Raw genomic sequence first — 22,987 nt, 5'->3', positions numbered from 1 at the left:
GTAAAATCTCGGTTCGCTGAGTCCCGGGAGCTATTCTCGCGAGAATACGGCTGGAGGCTCCTGTTCGCTGGCTCTGGAACTGCGACCACTGGAGCTGAGCGGGCGCTGCAGCTGGAGCGGGTGACCAGCTGCTCAACTCGCCGTCGGCCTAGTCCGGGAGCTGGTGCAGCGAGACTGCGGCGGGCGCAGCTTTAAGCCTCAGAGCGTGCTCTTGCCCTTAGTCGGGCTTGCCCAGGTCTCTCAAGCGCATCCAGCCGCTGCAGCTGACAGGGGCCGCGCGCGCGCGCGCGCGGGAGTCTGCGGGGTCTCGAAGCCACACCTGCGCGGGCGGCCAGCGCTGGGTCCCCGCCCGCTCGGGCGGGCAACTAGGGCCGGGAAGAGGGTGCGGGTGCAGGCGGAGGCCCAGCAGGGCCACCTCCTCGCCCCGCGGCTGCCGCTGGAAAATGTCTCAGGAGAGGCCCACGTTCTACCGGCAGGAGCTGAACAAGACAATCTGGGAGGTGCCTGAGCGTTATCAGAACCTGTCCCCGGTGGGCTCCGGTGCCTATGGCTCTGTGTGGTGAGTGTCGCTGGGCTGGGGGCCGAGGAGGGCAGGGTGGTCTCGCATGCCTGAGGGCCAGGCCTGTCCCCATGGCTCAGCGATGCGCCAAGCGGCAGGAATTTTCTGGGGGAGGGCATTGCTGCTTCTTCAAGTCCTGCTGTTCCTGCACCCCTCACCCTGCACACCCAGGTAGGGGGTTAGCTGCGTGTGCAGGACGCAGGTCCGCTGTGGGCGCTAGGTAGTGGTGCTGGAACTCGGCCCTGGCTCACACCCTGTGCATTCTCTTCTCGGGGAGTTGCAGCTCCAGGGGCTGGAACCCGGGAAGGCCGCTTCTCCCCGGGGGCTCTTCTGCCACTGTCGAGCAGAAGGACCCTCTCCTGGGGTGGCGCCCACCTGGGGCGCCAGAGCCTGTCCCCGGAGCAGACAAACCCAGGGAGCTGGCTGGAGAAGCAGAAGAGCAAAACCCGACCCGGGGACTGCGGTCATTTGAACAGAACTGGCGAGGAAAGGCTCTCTGGGCTTTTCTGTAAGCCTCTGTCGAAATCCCCTTTTGAGTAGCGTCGTTTTTGAATTCGCACTTGAATTAGCAGCGACCCATAGAGCTTAAAATACCGACTTTATCTCGCTGAGCGCTGTGCCAGCTTGAGTGGTGTGTTTCCGATTCAGTTGAAAGCGTATTTCCTTTTCGTGCAGGGGGTGGAAGTGCCTGCAAGAACACTGTAGCTTGAGAAACTGGCGGCCTCTGATTAGTCACATACTGCTGCTCATTTAAGTATTGTTTGACAAAACAATTTTGTCTTGTGGAGCAGGAGAGATTCAGATCCGTCGGGCGCCCTGAAGATCAAAAAGTTGTTAACAGTGCAGGGAGGTATTGTAAATATTTTTAAATTGAGAGTACTGTGTTTTTAATGTCCCTTAGAGAGTTTGCAGGGAACTTTTATCTACATTTACGGCCTGAGGTATACGATGGTTTTCATGAGGATCTGGAACATATAGCAAAGGAAGAGATATTTTCCTTTTATTTACACCGTGAGTGTGTTTTAAATTAAATCCATAACGTAAAATTTCCTGACTTGAAATATTTTACTAACTTCTCTCTAACTTCCAAGGCTTTATACACTGTATTTTAGGTTTACTATAATGTGAGAGCTCCTCATTTGAAATTAAATATTAAATTTAATTGTTAGCCTTTTCTGTGTCTTAGTAATATATGTGCATGTATTATTTGAAAAGGAGCCTGTGAAATGTTTTTTTGTTTTGGAATAAATTCCAGGCTTCTGGATGTGTTAATCTTTAAATATGATTCTGTGTTTCTTAAAGTCACAGCAAGAATTTCCTGTTTGGTAGAATCTTCTGGGTAATTGAGATTGTGCAATTGTTTTCAGCAACAGATCATATTGCGCTTTCAAGTTCAAGCTGCTTAAATTATGTTGCAGATGGCATCATGCTTGACATCTTTTGCCCATTCATACAGTATGACAGTTTACATTTTAAACGAATTTGCAGCATTTTCAGATATTTGTTATTGAGTTGCTAATTTTCAAAGATGTATTTGGATGTTGCTCCTTTAATATTTAATAGCTCATTAATGCACCTCCATTTTTTTTTCTCTTGAATTGACACATTCTTACAGTATCAGGTTTTTGTTTCCAATGATGTTTGAACTTTAATAGAGTGATACAGCCAAGTAACTCAACTAGGGAGTTTAGGTGAATTTTAGTAGAATTCCTTGCAGGGTTTCCTACTGTTGGTGTTAGTAGCTCTGCACTAGAATAATAATACATGGTCCAGATTTACAGTGAAGTACCATTAAGATGAACTCTACATGTCTTTAATACTATCCTTTTATGTGGGTATAGAAGCCAGCAGCATCTGACAACTTGAAAGTACTTTTGTTAAACAGTTTTAAAAATAGGTGTTTACATGTTCACTTTGTATAGAATTTAAAAAGGTATTTGGTGAAAATCTGTTCTCCAACCACACTATTCTCTTCTGCAGAGACAACCGCTGTTACGTGTCTTGTGTGTCTTTTCTAGGAAGGCAGAGTTTTTTGTATATTTGTTTGCTTCTTGTTGCTCTAGTATTATTTCTACTAACGGGATTTAAGGTGTAAATAATAACATTTCCTCAATGGAGGAAAAGACAACTGAAATTATATATGACAATTGATTATAAACTATGTAAACTGATTTCAGAATGAAAATACCATAATTTAGATTTACAAGTGTCTTTCAGAGTAGCTTGAAGCTGTAGCTTCTTGAAGTTTTTCTGTCACTTTGCAACTTTTCAGACATGATTGGAAAACATTTTTTGGAACTTCTCTTTGAATCCAATTTGGAGTCGGGGTTGATTTTCTCCATCCTCATCCTTTGAGAGCAGATAGTTAATGGTAGAGAATAACGAAGTCAAAGTGAATCCAAATAATCTAGGGAATTCTAGGGAATTTTTGATGAAAAAGGTTAGGCAGTCAGGTTGGTGATACTGTTTTAGATCATATAGGAGTTAGTTATAACTGTAATGACACATTTTTTGTGTGTGTGACTTGTTGAATTGAACCTAAGGTCCATCCCAAAAAAAGAATCTTTGAATTTTATTTTGAGAAATGCAACACCATTGAAATATGTATCAGTTTCTCAAGTTTATTGCTCTGAAGTGTAGTACAATTTGACATATAAATTTAATATATTTAAAAAATTTAACCCTATTTTAATTTAATTTGTACCAAATATATAGCAAACAGAAACAAGTAGCAGTCTATGTGACAACCAACTATGAATCAAATATGAAGGAGTCAGACTAGAAAGTTGAGACTTGGTAAGGTTTTGTAAATATCTTTCTAAAAGGTAAAGGGAACTAAACTAAATCTTGCAATTTTAAGGAACTTTGTGCATTGTCTGTGAGGGGAAATGATGCAAAATTGTTTCGGGATACATTGCTGCAAAGCATTGATTTTGTGGTTTTGGGACAGAAGGGGAGAGAATCTTTGTGGTAAGTTTAAGGAAATATAAACAGGAACTTAAGTGCCTTTTCTCTGGGTTTGGTTTTTCCATTGCCTTGCTGTTGAGTAGAGAAGATGGGGGACTGGTGACCATAAAATAGGTGAGAATTGGAAATCACTCTTGAATCATATTCTACCATTTATTCAACAGTGTTTATTGAATACTATTGAATACCAACTATAGGCCAAATAGTGCCCTGGGTTCTTGAGAAAGAGTGAAGAACACAGACCAGCACAGTCCATTTCTTCATATGATCTGTAGCCTTCTGGGTTTAACTACTACATTTGGTAGGTTGCTTATTATGTTCTAGGTGTTGTGCTGGGCACTTTGTGTTTGTCATAAGCAAATAAAGTGTATAGTAAACTTTTAGTAAGAGGATGGCAAAATTTGCTAAGAAATCAAACTCAACTCCCAAAGGCTTTGTGGAATGAGAGTCTTCCAATAAATGTAATAAAAATAAATGATGCTAATTTTTTTCTTTTAGCATTAATGGTTATTTACTGTTTTTAGGGTATTTTTATAAGGTATTTTACTTAAAAATGTAAAGTTAGACAACAAAATTTACCACACTTTATAACAATAAAAATGAGAATAAATAAATAAAACTACATCATTATTAGGTATGCAAAGATGACTGCTGATCAGTGAGAAGGGTATGCCCTTTACTTTGCTAGTGTTGATAATAGATCCAACTGATCTTTCTTCCATTTACTTTTCTTTGTAAACAAAAGCAAAGTAGTTGACTATTACCAGTACCAATCAATAGAAAACATTTAAATATAATTAATGACAAGTATTTGTATTATCGCTACAGAAAGACTTTTAAGAAGTTCAGTCAAGTTGTGTAATCATGTTTTATTCATTGAATCCTATTTTTCCATTGACTCCCATTTAAATTAACGAGTATCCTGGACTGGCTTTTCAATTCTGCCAGTTTATTTATTTTTTATGTGGTCCTGAGGATCGAACCCAGTACCTCACACGGGCTAGGCAAGCTCTCCATCACAGAGCTACAACCCCAGCCCCCAGTTTAATTTTTTCTATTGAAGTGTGTTGTGCTTTTGATTTCCCTTTAGCTCAGCTTCAGAGTTGATCTGTGTTGACTTTGCCTTTGATGGGCAATGTGCAGATGGTGCTGAGCCCTTGGGACCCAGGATTCAAAGGTAGAATTCATTTGGCACTCTCACTTTAATATTAACTGACATTTTTATGGGCTTTTGCAGTTTATAAAGTATTTTCTTTCAAAGCATTATCAATCAGTCCTCTCTAACTGCATGAGGCTAGTGTGTGTGTGTGTGTGTGTGTGTGTGTGTGTGTGTGTTCATCAATTCTTTTTTTGATGCTGGGTACTAGGACCTTGCACATGCTAAGTACACACTCTACCAACAAGCTACACTGTCAACCTCAACCCTAGTATTATTGACCCAGTTTTATAAATAAGGAGCTAGATTCATTCTTTAAAGGAATGGCATACTTGTTAGTGCTCCTTTGGCTTTGGGTCTGGGTTTTCAGCACTTCAGTGGTCTCCTTTCCTGTAGAGGTGGACTGCTGAGGTTGTGTGCTGTCACCTCCTTTTGTGCAGTTTGCCTCCTCGTGAAGACTTGCTGAGTCACTTGCAATAGAGCTGTGAATATAGGAAAGCAGTCCCACCAGTGTCACTGTCCAGCTAATTTGAGGGGTAATTAATGTTAAAGTCTCTTCCTCAGAATTGGATAAACCAAAAATGAACTCATTGCCCAGGTTGAATATTTTTTTCTGAAAGAATTTTTAGGTCATGCAAATGGTTAATTCTGAATTTATGAATCCTATTGGTTTGAAATTCTTCCTGTGCATTTATTCAAAGTTGGGACTGTCTGACCATGTTTGGGTTTTATAAGGATGTAAAAAGACATAACCATGCCTCTCTAGGCCTTTAAAAATACCTCAGACTTTTGTTCTTTTCTGTGAAATTTGGGATAAAGCTGATTTGTTCCTATCAAAGAGGTTTAATTATTGTAGTGCTAAAAAAAAATTCACTGTAAAGTAAATTTCTCTGACTTGGAACCTAGGTTGGTTTTGTTTTGTTTTGTTTTCTTCTTTTTCTTCCAGTACTGGGGATTGAACCCAGCGCTTTGCACATGATAGGCATGTGCTCTACCACTGAGCTACATCCCCAGCCCTCAGGGTATTTCTTCTCATGGTTGCCATACTTGTAAGTCATGCACATAATTTTTTAGGACAAAAACAAACATCTCTTTAAACTTGAAAAAATTATTTTTTTATTAAAATTAGAGAAGCTTTCAGTGTTATAAGTAGTTTGTCTTTGCATGCTGCTTCTACAAATCAAGTATGTAGGTGTTAAGGATTAACCAGTTTTCTAGTGTTCAGTCCTTTTAAGAAATTATTCTAGAGAATATGATGGTGGTCTATAAATACTTCAAAAATGGGTCCTGGGTTCTGGGCATGCTTGGCTCCTAGGCTTATTGTGGGAGAGAAGAGGTAGAGGTGAGTGACCAATCCAGGGTAATTCCTAAGTTCTGGTGTTAGGAAAATGGATAGGTTTTAGTGCCTGTTTCAGAACTTTGCAGTATTTCAGGGTACAGGATTGTGGAGGGAAAAAGGAAAGAAGATGGGTTCCTGCTGTCTCCCTGAAGATGTGACTCTGTGCAGTATAGTTAACTTCAGTACCTATCATGTACAGGTTCTTTAAGTGTTAGATATGGAATATGAATAAAACACAAATTTCTACCTGTAAGAAACTATAAGATGATAGTGGAAGTAGACAGTAAATAAATAAAATTTTTAGTATGTCAGATGATAAATGCTGTTGAGAAAATGAAGCATGGAAAGGAGATAGTGCTTGGGGTGGCAGTATTGTACTTTTAAGTAAAGTGGATGGGGCATGCCTCACTGATGGGGTGACAGTTGAGTGAAGACATAATGGAGATGTTATAGAACACTGCAGATGGCTGAGTTGGGGAGGTAAGAACATTCTATGCTGAGACTTTAACAAATGCAAAGACCCTGTGCTCCAGTAATAGCTAGGAGATGGAGGGCTAGAGCTGAATGGGCAGAGGTGGAGTGGGGTGGGTTGGGTTTGGATCTTATTTGCCTTTTAAGTACTGTGACATTTACTCTGAGAGGGGAAACCATGGAGGATTATGGCCAGAGGAGAGAGGTGATGTAGCTTGTGTTTTAGTAGAGCACTCCACTCTGAGGCTCCTATATTTTCATTTCTATACCTGACCCATTAGAGGTGGTATTTGTGATTTAGGGTAGAGTCAAGCAGGGGAGATAAATACATGAATTGGTGCAAAGCCCTGATCCATCCCACAACAGTCTCTCCAGGTCTCTCAGAGTGCCTGAGCCAGTATTTTTGTCAGGCCCTAGAAATTTAGAGTACTCTATTCCAGTTCTCTAAGTAACTTGGGTTACATTACTTTTCCAGATATTTGTTGCCAAAAGGAAAGGAGCAAAGAGATTATCTCTGGAGTTCAGCTGAAAAGGAAGATTAGCCTGCTGGCAGGTTGAGTGTTTTCTAACTTCTTGGGCATCTAGGGATTTTTTTATTTGGTCATATTTTAAAACTAATTTAAACATTTAAGTATTTCAGATCTCATTTATTTTGTCTTATTTGGCTCTCTGTCTGCTTTCCCTTTCTCCACCTTTCCCTTACTACAATAATTTTAGTAAGGTTGAATGGATTATTGTTACACATCACTGACATTTTGAATATGAGGCCCCAAGAACTTCTCTGTTAACTTGAAAAGATGGTATAGATTGAAAGATTCTACAGATATGTGATCATATAAAAGCCCATACTATTTATTGTCTTCCTTGCCTTTTCAAATATAAGCTCCTTTTTTCATCAGAACTGTCCCCCCATTACTGCTTTATCATCGTTGCAGAAACTAAGTTTTCTTGCAAACACAGATTCCCATAGCAACATAGCAAAAAAGTAATAGAATAAATGTTTATTTTGTCTGGATCTGCTCTTTGACTAACTGTAGACTGTGAACATGTTGACTCCTGTTTCTTTAAATAATGCAATTACACATTTCCATGCTTTCCTCAAAAACCTCCTCTTAGGCCTTGGTGGTATTATCATTGTGCCTGTGACGTGAATGACACGAAGGTGTGTGTTTGTGTCTTAATGTTAGTCTACTCCAAAATATGTGTTGATTGTGTTTCCAAGCTAATGGTCCAGAGTTTAAACATCCACATAACACGTATCCATACAAAAAATAGTCAGGTGTCCCTCCCTCTCCTTTTTTTTCATAAATTCATTCATTTAGTATTGCCAATGCTAGGCATTGTACTAGGTATTACATTTATAGATTAAAAATCCAGGAAGGGTCCCAGATTGCTTTGGAAGTTCTTTGTAGCTTTTCTTTTCTCACTCTTCCTTCTTAAGTTATCATCTCAAATCTACTTTGCTTTTTAGATTCTTCTCTCAAATGTAGTGACATACTGGTCACTTTTTGTATTTAGGGCACCTTTATGCAAGGATATGTGTTGAATGTCTGGGTCAGAGATAACCTTCCATCTGATGATTCAGATCTAGAAAGTGATAACATCAGAACGTACCCAGGAGAAGTCAGAACTTTTTATTTGTCAGGGCTCAGGGAACCTTGTTTAGAGGAAGAAAGGGACCGCGAGGGTAAAGGTCCTCTGGATCCTTAACCATCTCTATTCTTCCAACTTGGGGAAATACCCTTGCTGTGGCAGTCTTCTTGCTTACAAATCCTGTGCCCATAATCATGCTCTCATTCTTAGCTTGGGTGACGTGTCTAGCTTGTTATGTAAGTGTGTATTGAACTCATCTTTCTTGTATTTCCTCGTCCCTATAATAGATCTTACTTGGTTCCCAGAAATGATTGCTTTATTCTTCATAGTCTCAACAGCTGCTTCTCTTTTCCCCTTAAATCCTTCACTTAGGGTTTTAGCTAGTTTGAACCTTCTTGACCTTAGGCTTATGAATATTTATGTTTTCTTCTCCAGGCTACCTGAGAAAGTGAAAATCTTAGTTATTGTCCTCATTCAGTCAATAAAATATGACTCCTCAGTGATCATTGTGTTAAGTTGTAGCAGAATATTGATATTGGCATTTTATATTAATATACTTCTTTCAGCCCCTTATTTGATATTACAGTTTGACTTGTCCCATTTTGATTCTCAATTTAATGTTTTAAGTGTTATGCTTTGAATGATTTGTTTTGAGATTAGCAATCTCATTATTAAATGATAATGATGCTAGAATAAAAGAGGGAAATTAGTAGATTAAGAGAACAAGCAGTAAGTACTCTGAGCGTCTATAAAGTTGTATTTACATTCCAAAATATAGGAAGGAAACGCGGTCACTCCATGTTGTGGACACCAGTTGGGATGATTCTTTGTTGTGGGGTCTGCCTGGCGTATTGTATGTTAGCAACATTCCTGTTCCTACTTACAAGATACCAATAGCAATTGCCAGTTTTAATAACCAAAAATGTCTTGTGGGCAGTGCCACATGTTGGGAGAGGGAGGCACAGGAGCAGAAATCACCCTTATTTGGAAACTACTTATATAACCATATATACCTAGATTAATTGGCCCTGAGTAAAAACTAGATAGGATAACTTGAACCTTCTGCCTATAAAAAGATAGAAATGCTCTACTTTCTGCTTTATAAATCAGGACTGCTCTACACTGATTTTCATTATTTCCTGAATAATGGCATTCCTAATGGGCAAGAGCCGAGAAACAACCCAGAGAGCTTAATGGATGGGAGAACTTGCATAGTGTGTTTGCCAGAGGGCAGGGATATCATCTTACAGTTGAGAAACAACTGGGGATAGTGGGGGGAAAGCTGATTTTTTTCCTTTTTTTTTTTTCCTATTTTGTTTTCTCCTGAGGTGCTGGGGACTCAAACCTTGGTCCTTGCTCATGCCGGGCAGGTGCGCTACGAGATGGGCCATATCATCAGCACCAGAAAACTTGATATTTTTAAAAATAATTTTTTTTTTTTGCCACTGTCATGACCTATTTGAGGGCTTTTGAATGTTTATGGAAAGTAGAACTATTAATAGGTGATGTTTAGCCCCACTGTCTCTTGTAGTATTCTTTTTCTGTGTCCTTTCTCACTTATTTTGCAGTGATAATACACTGCTAGTTAGAAGGCTGCAAAGGAGCTGCAGTTAAACTAAAGAGCAAGAAGTGTAGTATATTACACATTAATTAAATCTAGATAGTTGAAGGTTCTTGCTTAGCTTTGGCTAATTTTAAAAAATTAGACAATAATAGTAACCTTGATTTAGAATGTGTCATTTGGCACATTGTATTGTGACACCTTATAAGTCATATTGAGATTTTCCTGAATTATCTATGGCAGTACCTTAGTGAATTTGAGGTTGTAAGGCAGTTACTGATTTTAGTGTCATAATATGCAATTTTTAATTTTAAAAATTGTGCTTTGTAATCTTTTCAATATCTCCTTGTTCTGATTTTTCCTTTTTTCTCTAATAATCTTATTTCATCTTTTGGGCAGGGTGTATGTGTGTGTTTGTGTGTGTTTTGCTGGGGACCAAACCTGGGCCTCAGGTACTAGACTAGCACTTACCACTGAGCAATGTCCCTAGTCCCAGTGGTCTTTTGTTTTTCTTTTTCTTCCTTTTCATCTTTTCTGCTCCAGGATCCTTAAATTCTCTGTGCTTTTTCTGTGCATATTCTTTTTTTAATTCATTATCTGATACTATTTCAACAATTCCATTTGTTTGTGTAGTGCGCTTCCAGATTTGTATATCCAAACCTGATCTAGAATATGTTTAACCATGTGGATTCCAAGTAAATTGAAATGTGATGTTTCATGTTTTCCCTTTTCTGCATACTTGAGTGTGTTCATGAAAGATATTGCATTGGAAAATGTGGTAGTAGCTTCCCTTGGAATGGATTCATGTGTATAACATTCATGTATATAGCCCGTATGGGTTGACCTTAGATAAGTGCAAAGCTGACATTTGAAGGAATCTTACCATTAGCATTGATGAATGATAATGGTCATGAAAATTTCAATTATCTGAAGATTTCTATAACTAGGTATTAGGGCAGCATAATTTTGAAAGTTTGAAGCATGTTTATATACACTTATGTTTATATTTTAGATTTATTATAGTGAAGGAAATTTGTTGGTCATACATTAATGTTCAGTGTCCACCAGTGTATAAAAGAAATAGACATGAAATATTAATGAACTGTATATATGAGAACATGTTGATGTGTATACAGAAGTATAGGCATTGTTGGTTATAGTAGTTAGAAAGGTTTCATGGAGGAGGAAAGATTTGAAGATACTTTTGAAGGATGGGTGGTGTTTGGGGAAGAGAACATTTTTAGACAACAGGAGAAAACATAAACTAAAGTGAATATACATGAGAAGGACTGTCCTGACAGTGGGAATATCTCAGATAGTGTGAGCCCAGTTGTGGTTCTAATTCTGGTTTTACTTTAAAATCACTTGTGGAACTTTTATACATACAGATGTTTGGGTCCTACCCCCAGAAATTAAGACTTCAGTTTCTTGAGTTGTGAATTGTCCAGAAAAAAGTGTTTTAAAATTACTGCTGCTCTGCTGGGTGTGGTAGCTCATGCCTGTAATCCCAGTGGCTAGGGAGGCTGAGGCAGGAGGATTGCAGGTTCAAAGCCAGCCTCAGCAATTTAGTGAGACCCTAAGCAACTCAGTGAGACCCTATCTCTTAATAAAAGATTAAAAAAACAACTGCAGTATAGGATTTTGGGGTGGTGACTTTCAAGCCAGTGTCTATTGTACATCCAATAATGTTAAGCACTGTACATGCAGTAGTTGGGAGAACCACTGAAGGGGATGTAACAACCAAAAATGTATCATGGAATACTATGCTAAACAGGGTTATAGTTTTATAAAGGAGATAATGGTGAAATAAATGTTAATTTGAACATTTAATGTTAACAGTTTGTGGGTAGAAGAAATACTGTAAGTATCAAGAAGAAAAAACATTTTAAAATAATGTAAAACTATAAAGATGCGTGCATATAGAAAATGAAATGTTGAAATAAACAATTGTGCTTAATTATCTATATTATTAACATAACCATATTTGGGAGGTTGAATATTTTAAGTAAATTGTCTCTTTTTCTCCTTAAAAAAAAAAATTAAAAAAAAACAAAAGGACTTGGGATGTGGCTCAGTGATGTAAATGCTCCTGGTTTCAATCCCTGCTACCAAAAATATGTAGACCTCTGTTCATTATGACTCCTCAGAGTTCTCAGCTCCTCTAGGTCAAGAACTCTCCTTTTCGTGTGTGTGTGTGTGTGTGTGTGTGTATTATGCGCCAGTCATTGTACTAGATTCTGAGGATAAAAAGATAAAACATAGTTTCTGGTCTCCATCATATCTTAAATTGGGAAACAAATATATAAAGGAATAATTGTTTTGAGTTCAATGTCTATAAAGTATTGACTATAATATGTTACTGATTGTAGTCCTTAGGTCCTAAGAGTTATTAAATAAATGTGAATGAAGGAACTTGAAGGATCTATAGCTGTTTTATCCATAAATTGACAACAAGTGATCAAGGATTGGGACTCTCAATTGTTTTAGTAATCTGCTTGTTTTATTATTATTTTGGAGATAGACCCAACCTCTAATTTGAGAATGAGAGATCTCAAAATGTATTTTGAAAATTCACTATGTGACAGCATTGACCATGGGATTATTTTATAGTAATATGTTCATTTTGACCTGGAGTATTTCAGATTTCTTTCCTTTTATAGTTTATAAAGCACCTTCACATAAGTATCTTACTTGAGCCTCAAAACAGCATTATGAGATAGGCAGGGCTCGTGACACTCCTATTTTACTGATTTGGAAACAGATTCATAGATACTTTGGCTGAGACCACCTGCTAGGAAGTGCCAAAACCAAAACCAGAACTCAGATCTTTCTACTTTTGGTTTACTTGTACTTATGTCATACTGTGTATATTTATGTTTAATAGAATTTGTCAAGATCAGATCATCAAACTATTGCAGAAACCATTCACTGGGATGTAAAAGTAGCTTTGTTAAATATAATACGAGTGCCTTTTCTAGAGCAACAAAAAGATTCTTATCTAGTATTGACATAAATGAGATATCTTGGAAATGCCAGTATTGGTGCTCTTTGACTTACATTAGACCATCATATGCTGAAAATATTGTTAAATAAAAAATGCATGTGATACATCTAACCTTTACCCAGCATCATAGCTTAGCAACACAGTACACTATGGAGTGTGGGTTGTTTACCCTCGTTGAGCTGCTTGGCTAACTGAGAGCTGTGGCTAGCTGTTGCTGCTCAGCTTCAGAAGAGTATCGTCCACTTATCACTTGCCTTGGAAAAGATAAATATTTAAAATTCAAAATATAATTTCTATTGAATTCTTATAGTTTTTGCATCGTAATAAAGTCAAGCCATTGTGAGTTGGGAACCATCTATATTTTGATAAAAGAATCGAGATGCTAAGTGTAATGGATTTAAAATATGACCACAGGACCAGGAATATAGCTCAGTGGTTGAGCACTTGCCTAGCATGTGTGAAGCCCTGGATTCAATCCCAGAACCACAAACACACAATAAATAAATAAAAATAAATAAAATATGACCACAAATTTGTGATACTCCTCCCTTTGAGAAGTGGAGCTTAATTCCTCTTCCCTTCAGTGAGAATTGTACTTAGTGACTCATTTTTTAAATATATAGAATGTGGCAAAAATGATAGTGTATCTTTGGAGGGTAAGTTGTAAAAGACTTTGTCTCCTGTTTTGCGATTTCTCTGAAATCACTTGCTCTAGATCAGTTTCTCAACCTTGACACTAATGGGCATTTGGAGTCAGATAAATCTTTGTTGTGGGGGCTGTCTTATCCATTGGTGGATGTTTAGCAGCCTTTCTGGATACTACTAGATTACCAGTAGTACTCACTTTAAACCCCAGTTGAGACAGCCAAAAAATGTCTCAGACATTGGCAGATGTCCCCTGGGGGACAAAAATGGCCCTCTGTTGAGAACCACTGCTTTAGGGGAAGCCAACTGCCATGTTGGAAAGACACTGAAGCACCCTATGGAGAAGCTTATGTGGCAGAAGTAGGTCTCTGGCCAGTAGCCATGAGAGTGAGCCATCCTGGAGGTGGATCCTCCAGCTTGTCAGGTCTTCAGATGACTTGCTGTGGCCATGAACTTGATCGTAGCCTCGAACTTGATCGTAGCCTCATGAAAGACAATGAACCAGAACCACCCAGTTAAACTACGCCTGAATTCCTGACCCACAAAAAGTGTAAGATAATAAATCTTGTTTAAGCCACCAGATTTTGGGGTAATTAAGTTATCTAGAATAGATAACTAATATATTAAGTGTCATAAAAGGTATGTATATCATATAAAATGGAGAGTTACAGACTGAGAAATTGCAAACTGTTAAGAGATACCAGTGCCTGCTACTTACATATAGTCATGTTCATAGCATGTATAAGAGTAGATACAAAGCCCATAAACAACATTACTATAAAAGCCTTTTAATTGTAGCAGCAAGACAATACTAAATAATTACAGTGTAACATATGATTATCTATTTATTTCAGATTTGCTTGAAAGGACTTAAAATTATTTTCATGATAACTTCAAAAACATTTGCTATTGAAAATTTTTGGTGTACAAAATTAGAGCTTTACCCATAGTGATAACATTATGAGGCTTTAGAAAATAATCTTTCTTAAAAGAAAAACAATCATATGTAATATTTTCACATTCATTATGAGATAACCATTGTTATTAATGAAGAAATATGTCATTTCACATGGCAATCAAAGAAATATTTACTAATTGACACCGCTGTAGCTTTTAAAGCTTCAATGAAGAAGAATTTTATAAAATCATTGTATTTTCAAACAGAACATACACCAATAAAGATTGATTACATTTCACATTTTAGTCAGGTTTTAGAGTTTTGTATTGCATATTTAAATGAATTTCTACTTTGCTTGGATGTTAGTTTTTACCAGCCCTTGTAAAAATTAAAGTTGTTAATTTTTTATTTTACTATCCTAGAAGCTTTTGCAGCAGAAATTGTACTGAATAATGAATGGCAGATTTCTAACATGTATTGCCATTTCCTAAGCCCCAGGCCCACAGCTAATGTCCCTCATAAATTTTATCACAAATATTATTTCCTATCTGAATGAAATTTTCATAAAATACTTAATTTTCATACAAGTGTTTTGGACTATATGTTCTATAAATAGAAATCAATTGCTGTTTTTTTCATTCTTGTCTAAATATCTATTGATGAGGTTTATCGTATGTCACCTTTGAGAGGAATGTTTAGAAAGTGAGAAGCTAGTACTTACAAGTAAGAAGTGAGTACTTATAATTGTGTTAATAGTATTTTCTTCTTGTCAATGTGAAAGTTCTGTTTTAAGAAACTAAATCCCATTTAAGAGTGGAACTATGTATAAAACTATATGCAAAATGTAAATAGTCAAAAATTTAAAACATTAGTGACAAGTAGATGTTAAAACAAGGTATTTGAGAGGTAGAAGATATGTTAGGATCCGTTGCTACTCTGAATGATATTTTTTAAGGTTTCAAAATCAAACTTTAGTTCCTGTTTGTGTGTAAATTTGCCTCAATTTCATAATATTATTTCTAGAATGGAAGGACAGAGCGTCCACGTCAGAACTACAGTGATATTTGCACATTTATCTGAATTTATACTTTTTAAAAAAATTTATATGTAGTGCTGAGACTCAAACCCAGTAACTTACACATGCTAGGCAAGTAAGTACTCTACCACTGAGCCACAACCCCAGCCCCCATTTATCTGAATTTAAAAGGAAGAAAAATTAGATTCTGTGAGATTTATGCAGAAGAATATTTCTATATGGCAATTTTTGAAATTTGTGCCCAGTATTATAGGTAAAGAGAAAGTTTCAGTTAGTCTGAATTACTTAGTTACATCTGTGACTAAGTGACTAAGGCAAGTTTTGAAGGCTCTTGTCAGTTAACCTGATTGGACAAAAGCCTGGGTTTATATGATCTGAAGAAGAGATGTCATGTCTTTGAAAATTATTTCTTCCCACTTAGATATTTTTAATGAATTTGATGAGACTTTGCTAATTCAGTTTAACCACAGATTTTAAAATATTTAAATATTTCTCTTAATTTCCAAAAGTTAAAATTGTGTTTGCTTTATTAACTACATCGCCACTTTATTTTTGCTTATTAACATGATTAGGGGATTGGAGAATCATCTGTGACCATTGAAAGAGATTGTAGGCTAGGAATGTGGCTCAGTGGTAGAATGATTGCCTGGCATATGTGAGACCCTGAGTTTGATATATAGTAACACACACACACACACAAGAGAGGGGGAGGAGCGGGGAGGGGGAAGGGGAGGAGAAAAAAAGAAGAAGAAGAAATAATTGTAAAATCAATTATGATTCTCACAAATTACCAAGACTTGCCAGGTGATTACTAATTCTTCATTCTGTTGGGGAAAATCCAAATTGTATTTTGAGGAAAATCTTGGCATAGTCATTTGTATCCCCATATTGTTTGTGTACACGTGCACTAAGGCAGCACCTCACCTTTCTTTTCTTTTCTTTTTTTTTGAATGTTATTGTATGCTAGGCACTGGAGATTTAACCCAGGGTTGCTTTACCATTGAGCTACATCCCCAGTCCATTTTTGTTTTAATTTTTATTTTTTGTAACTGGAGATTGAACCTGGGGCATTTAACCACTGAGCTACAACCCCAGACCTTTTCTACATTTTATTTAGAAACAGAGTCTCACTAAGTTGGTGAGTCCCTTACTGGTTTGCTGAGGCTGGCCTCAAACTTGGCAACCCTCCTGTCTCATTCTTGTGAGTCTGTGGGATTAGAAACATGTGCCACCGTGGCCCAGCACCTCACCTTTCTTAAAAAGTTATCTCCACTCAGCTGACTCTTGAAGCCTATTGATTTGCCTTTACCCTGTAACAGAAAATCTGCAAGCCAAGTACCAGTCATGGAGCCTAAGTATACAAATTCTCTATTTCTTCATCTATACAAGCACTCTTAATAACTCCAATCATCTTTGGAGAATTTTCTGTAGAATACAAAGCTTATTATTTTTCTGAACACACTTGATTTCTCTTGCATTAGGTCTGTCTGAGCTGTTTTGTTCTCTCCTCCACCTTTTGCTAATAATGGACTCTTATTTTGACTTTATGACTGGTCTATATTGATGGATGGCTTAAGAAGAGAACCATCTGAAACTCACTATTAAATTTTTGTAAAGATGTTGATTGATGTTGATTAGCACATTTTTACCACATTATACAGTGTCTCCTTCATAAACACAGGAGGAACTTTTCTCTGGTTTTATTACAGGAATAATTATGCCTCTCTTCAGTTCTCCTGAGTACCTGGTTTTTTTTTATCATATGGCTCCTGTGACTCATGTCCTAACTGGTTGTGTTCTCTTTAATCATGGTTGTAGTGGCTCAGAGCCAAATCTGAGGCCCACCTCTAACGGGTATTTATTTAGAAAGGGCCTCCTAGTATATGCTCACTTCACTGGAAAAGACATTCTTATTTCCTAAATCACTTCCTGAATCATTAGACTGCTTTAAATCCATTATGTAATATAATAGGAAATACATAAGTAAATTTAGAAGTTAAATAAAATGAAATTGTATTAGGATATATTAAGAATTCTGGGGGCTGGGGAGATAGCTCAGTTGATAGAGTGCTTGCCTTGTAAGCACAAGGCCCTGGGTTCGATCCCTAGCACCCAAAAAAAAAAAAAAAAAAAAAAAGAATTCAGTAAGCATTTTTTTTTTAAAGTGATAGGCCTGGGGAGGCAAGTATGGATGAATAGCAAAACATTCCATCATTTTATTTAATGAATGTTATTGTATGCTAGGCACTGGATTATAGTTAGTAATTAACTGAGTGACTTTGACATCCTGATATTGTAATAATCCCTTTTAATGAATTATATATTTCTTCTCCTAGGTTTTTTTTAAACCATATGAATGATTTTTATAGAATATGAGTTAACTTGTAACTTTGGAATACCTTGTGTAAATTTACAAAGGAGGGAGAACTCTTTAAACAATGTATCCTGAATTTTAGTTTGGAGAACCTGATTATCATAAAGATGATTCCATTTTATGATACTGTTGATACTGTTCATGAAAACAGGATTTTACTTGTAGCACTAGTTTTCAAACTGTGATTAAGAGGAAACTTCCCAACTGGTAATACTGGTAAGTGAATCATTATAATAAAGGTAAAACTAATAGCCTCATCCTTTGGCATTAGGTTGTGTCCTGGAAAAGAGTGTATTGAAATTAGGTATGGATGTGAAAACCATCTACACACTAGTTATATGACCTTAAATGAGTTATTAGTTTTTCTGACCATGGTTTCATTTTTGGAAAAATATAATCACCTTATCAAGTTACAAGGATTAAACAATGCCCAAAGAATATGTGGCATAATCAGATATTCAGTAATTTTGAGTTTTTTTCTCTGCACATTCAATTGGTTTTATCAAGTGATTTATTTTTTTAAAATATGAACTTATGCTTTTGTTAATTATAATTTGAAGTTTAGAACACAATATGTAATTATCCTTCTGAAAATACTGCTTTTATTGGTGGTAGAAACAGCAAACTAGAAATAGCATTTAAATGCTTAATGAGTTGGGGGCAGGGGGGATCATGTATTCCTTGCTTTAACAGCTTTTGCTACAGGTTTAACTACCTAGTAAGTAGAGAGCAGTTTCTCTGAACAATTCCTCCTATCTCTTTGGAAGTACCATGTGTTTTTAAAAGTGGGAAGTATATGTCCTCTGAAGTAAAAATTAGTCTGTTCTAAGGTGATGCAGTTATGGAAGAAGCAGTACACATATGAAGATATCCATCGTAGTAGTTTTACATAGTAGTGGTGTTTACATTGTGTGTGAATAAATGGATTGGCTGTAATGCCTTATGAATAAGAGAATGAGTAGATTGTGATTTATGTATTTGATGAAATTATTATAAATGACAGATTTTTTTTTTTTTTTTTAAACCCAGGAGCACTTAAGTACTGATCCCCATCCCCAGCCCTTTTTATTTTTTATTATGAGACAGGGTCTCCATAAGTGCTTAAGGCCTTGCCAAGTTACTGAGGCTGGCTTTGAACTTTTGATTCTCCTACCTCAGCCTCCTGAGCAACTGGGCTTACACTTCACCAGGCATAAATGACAGATTTGAAAATTATTTAGTAAAATGAAAAATGCTTACGGTTTAGGGTTATAGGATACAACTTTATATACTATGATTAAAACCATTAAAGTTTCATTTAAAGGAAACATAATTGTTAATAGTGGTTTTATTAAACTTAGAGTGCTTTTTTGAGTGATAACACAGATAATTTAAGTTTCTAACTATTAACCTTATTGAAAGATGTAAGTTCAGCTGGGTGAAGTGGCACATGCCTATAATGCCAACCACACGGGAGGCTGAGGTAGGAGGATCAGAAGTTCAAAGCCAGCCTTAGCAACTTTGTGAGACCCTGTCTCAAAATAAAATATAAAAAAGGGCTAGGGATGTGACTCAGTGGTAAGTGCCCCTGGGTTTAATCCCTAATACCAAAAAAAAAAAAAAAAAAAAAAGTAAGTTCATTTTTTTTTAAATAGAAATATGCAAAATACAAAAATGTTTAAAAAGTCTGAAGTACATTAGACATCTCTTCCACGTGTATGGATATATACATGAGTGTAGATTTTTTTTTCTCACAGGATCACTCTTCTGAAACTTCTTTCTGTCATCATTGTATACCATGTACATGTAAGCATATGGAGATTCTTGATTGCTGCAGTGTATAGGGAACAGGTTGCAGTGGATATTTACTTTGAACTCAACTTTTTTGAACCCAACTTACATGTTTTTGCATATAAATTTTAAAGTCCAACTTATATATTTTTGAGTCCAACTTTCTGGAAAGTGGTCAACTCTAATTATACTATTTTCTTGGGCATTCTTTGCTTCATGTGTATTTCATCATTTCAGATGGTACTGTGTAATGTTTCTTTTGTATCCATAAAGAATCACTTAAGGAAGGCAGTTCAGTAAGTATTTATGAAGTGATATTTTTGTATTTGTGAGATGCCACATCGACACAAGGAATGGTAGAACTTTAGGCACTGAAAACTTACCCAAGATAAAGAAAAGTATATAGAGTGAAAATTCTTTCCTAGAAAGTATTTTTCATTAGTACTATCCCGAGTTCAATATAAGATCATAGAAAAAACCTTTCCCTTGTGAAGTACAATTAATTATAGTGGGAAGCCTAGAAAAGAAACAGAGTTCATACATTAGAATATATTTAGAGTGAACTGAACCTGTTTGTCCTTCATGCTGTGGTGGTTAGGAGGTTGCACTTGCAGCACACCACCTGGATTTGAATCCCAGCTCTGACGTTTTCTGTTTATGCCTTGGGCACATTATTTAACCTCTTTGAGTCTCAGGTTGCTAATTTGAAAAGTGGAAATTATAATGCCTTTTCTTAAGGTTGTTGTGATAAAGATGTTCATATATGTAAAGATTTGAAAATAGCACCTAGTAATAATGAGCCCTCTATAAATGTTAGCCGTTAACATTAATACCAATTTCTTGATGGATGTTACTGAATTTATAAAAAATGAGGGCTAAATGATAAAATTAAAGTTTTTCTTTTGTATTTTGAAATAGCTACATTATAAAGTATTCTGTGTGTTGTGCTTTTGTTAAGCATGTCTTGAGAATGAACCAAGTGCCAGGCATTGTGCTAGGTCCTATGTACTATGAGGAATGGAACAAATACACTTCCTGCCCTCAAGATGCTTAGGATGAGTGGGAAAGGCAGACATTTATTACCATGGACTAAGCTCTTTGCTAAACCAAGTTTTATTAAGTTGTAAACTAAGTTTTATGATACTGCCTTTAATCTAACAGATACCATACTTATGACATGTAAACATTATCCTCATTTCATATATTTAAGGCTGAAATAATTTAATTAACTTTCTTAAGACTGTATAAGTGGTAGAACTGAAATTAAAACACAGATAATCTTAATCCCCAAACCCAAACTCTTATTGAACCACTTTGCTGGATAGTAAATAAATGTATAATAATAATTTGTGACTACTAGTGTCTGTAGGGTACTGATTAATCCTAGCCTGCCTTTTACTGAGTAGATAACAGGAGTCAAATAGAGATAAAAATATGTACTTTATTACTGGTAATGCTAGCATGGAGAATGACTTGGACAGGTAATTCAGGTGGCCTTTTTGTGTCTTCTCTTCTTAGTCAAACTTACATTCTCACTCACAGGCTGGTCAGCTAGAAGCAGCTGGCATTCCTTGCTCCCCAGCACGCTTCCCAGTGGCCGAGGAGAAAGCACTCACTCAACCTGAAGGAGTCAGGCAGACTCTCAAGTGTGGAGATGAAGAAGCTGGGTCACGTGGGAGCCATGGTCATTTCCCTGCTTTGAAGCCAGTTTAGAGAACTGAGTTTAGAGAAGAGTAAACATTTGCGTGGTACTTCTGAGAGGAAGAAGTTATTATCATATGGGTTAGTAGGAGCAAGGGGAGTGGAAGAGAAGAGGAACTCCCCCGCTCTTTATGTTGGATAAGGAGGGAGTCAGTGACGTTGTTGTGGCAGAGTAACTGGTTGGGTCCTTGTAGTTACATCTCTAAGGGGTGACTGAGTCAATACAGAAAGACAAGAATTCAGACAGGGGTGGCATGGGGGTGGGGGAGTGTAGAGAGTCCTGGGAACCAGGAACAGCCTATCTGAATAGTTTAAGGAACTGAAAGGAGCCGGCATGCTCAGAACAACGCAGGCCCGGGGAGCGGGTGAGGAGGAAGGAGTAACGCAGACAGAGGGTGTAATAGTTAGTGGGGTCAGGCCACCTGGGCCTTGAAGGCCTTGATAAGAAATTTGCATTTTATTTTATATGCCCAGGGAATTCCTCAAGGGGTTCAAAGCAGTTAAATGATGGAGTCTAATTTATATTTTAAAAGATTGTATGGAATGTTAGTACAGGATAAATTAGAAGGGGGTAAACAGGAAGCAGGGAGTGTAGTATAAGATGTCAGACTGTTGATGAGGATGACATGGGTGTGAAATGAAGAAAAGTTGAATTTGAGATGTATTTTGGAGAGAGAAACCCACAAGACTTGCTGACAGATTTAGATGGCGGCCAGGGGCTGAAGGAAAAAGGAAGAAAGCAAGGGTAATTCTCCAGTTTCTGACGGAGCAGCTGGATGCACAGTCCATTTATTGACGTAACAGAGACAGGGAAAGGAATAGTTATGGGTGTTTTGAACTTGCTAAGTTTAAGGTGCTTATGTGTCTTTCATAAGAAAATGTGTTGTAGGCAGTGAATTCTGAGGAGAGAGTTCAGCAAGAGACATAGATTTGGGAGCTTTTAAACATAGGAATGGCGTTTAATTTGAACTCATGGGTATAAATGAGATCATCTAGGAGAATGCAGGATAGAGAAGGGAAGAGGATCCAAGACCAGACAGACCTTGAAGAACTCCATCATGTGTAGTTGAAGAGAGGAGACACACAATGGGTACAGAGAAGGAACTGCTAGGGAAGTCCTCAGAGCAACAGAAAAGCTGATATAGACTCCAAGGAAGCAGAGTGTTTAGCACAGGGCAAGTGGTGGTCATGTTAGTTGCTAACTGGAAAAGTAGCCATTGGATTTGGTAATAGAGATCATTAATGACCTTGAGAAACAGCAGTTTGGATGGAATAGATTGAAGAAGGAATGGGAATTGAGGAAATGAGTCAGTCGTGTAGGTCTATGCTTTCCAACTCTTTTACGAGCTATGTAAATCACCTGGAGATCTTGACAAAATGTAGATTTTCCTTCAGGGTGCGAGGTTCTGCATTCCTAATGTGCTCTCGGATAATGCCAGTGCTACAATCTGTGGCATACACTTGGAATAACAGAGGTGTAGATTAGTGATTCTCATATTTTAGTATGTGTTGAAATTACATGAAGGGCTTGAGGACATACAGATTACTGGGCTCACTTTAGAGTTTTTGGTTCAGTAACTCTGAATTAGAAGAATTTGTATTTCTTATAAATTCCCAGTGAACTGATGCTAAGTTCCCATACTTAGGGAATCTGTATAGGTGACTTTTTTTTTTTTTTTTTTTTTTAAGAATTTTGTCATGTGGAGCCATCAAGGGAAGTTTTTTGTTGAGGATGGGAAATAACTAGAGAATATTTATTCTGGTAAGAACGATACATACAGACATGGTGGTGCATGCCTATCATCCCAGTGACTCAGGAGATGAGGCAGGAGGATGCCAAGTTCAAAGCCAACCTACAGTACCTTAGTAAGGCCCTAAGCAACTAAGCAAGACCTTGCCTCAAGATAAATAAG

The 22,987-nt window shown here is 37.3% G+C and overlaps 1 protein-coding gene across 3 annotated transcripts in view; it reads left to right on the top strand.

The window, feature by feature from the left end:
- The window catches only part of Mapk14 (mitogen-activated protein kinase 14), a 69,727-nt gene continuing 46,740 nt past the window's right edge, over positions 1–22,987 (top strand). The window contains exon 1 of one of the 3 annotated variants that reach the window (XM_047558028.1): positions 1–559. In XM_047558028.1, the coding sequence (XP_047413984.1) occupies positions 444–559 (116 nt within the window). In that variant the 5' untranslated portion in view covers positions 1–443. The remainder of the gene's footprint in view (positions 560–22,987) is intronic. The other 2 variants (XM_047558027.1, XM_047558026.1) reach the window with 2 other exon arrangements.

Source organism: Sciurus carolinensis, chromosome 7 (assembly GCF_902686445.1).
Source record: "Sciurus carolinensis chromosome 7, mSciCar1.2, whole genome shotgun sequence".
NCBI lineage: Eukaryota > Metazoa > Chordata > Mammalia > Rodentia > Sciuridae > Sciurus > Sciurus carolinensis.
The sequence above is the reverse complement of the archived record's forward strand: the minus strand, read 5'-3'. Positions and strand labels throughout refer to the sequence as shown.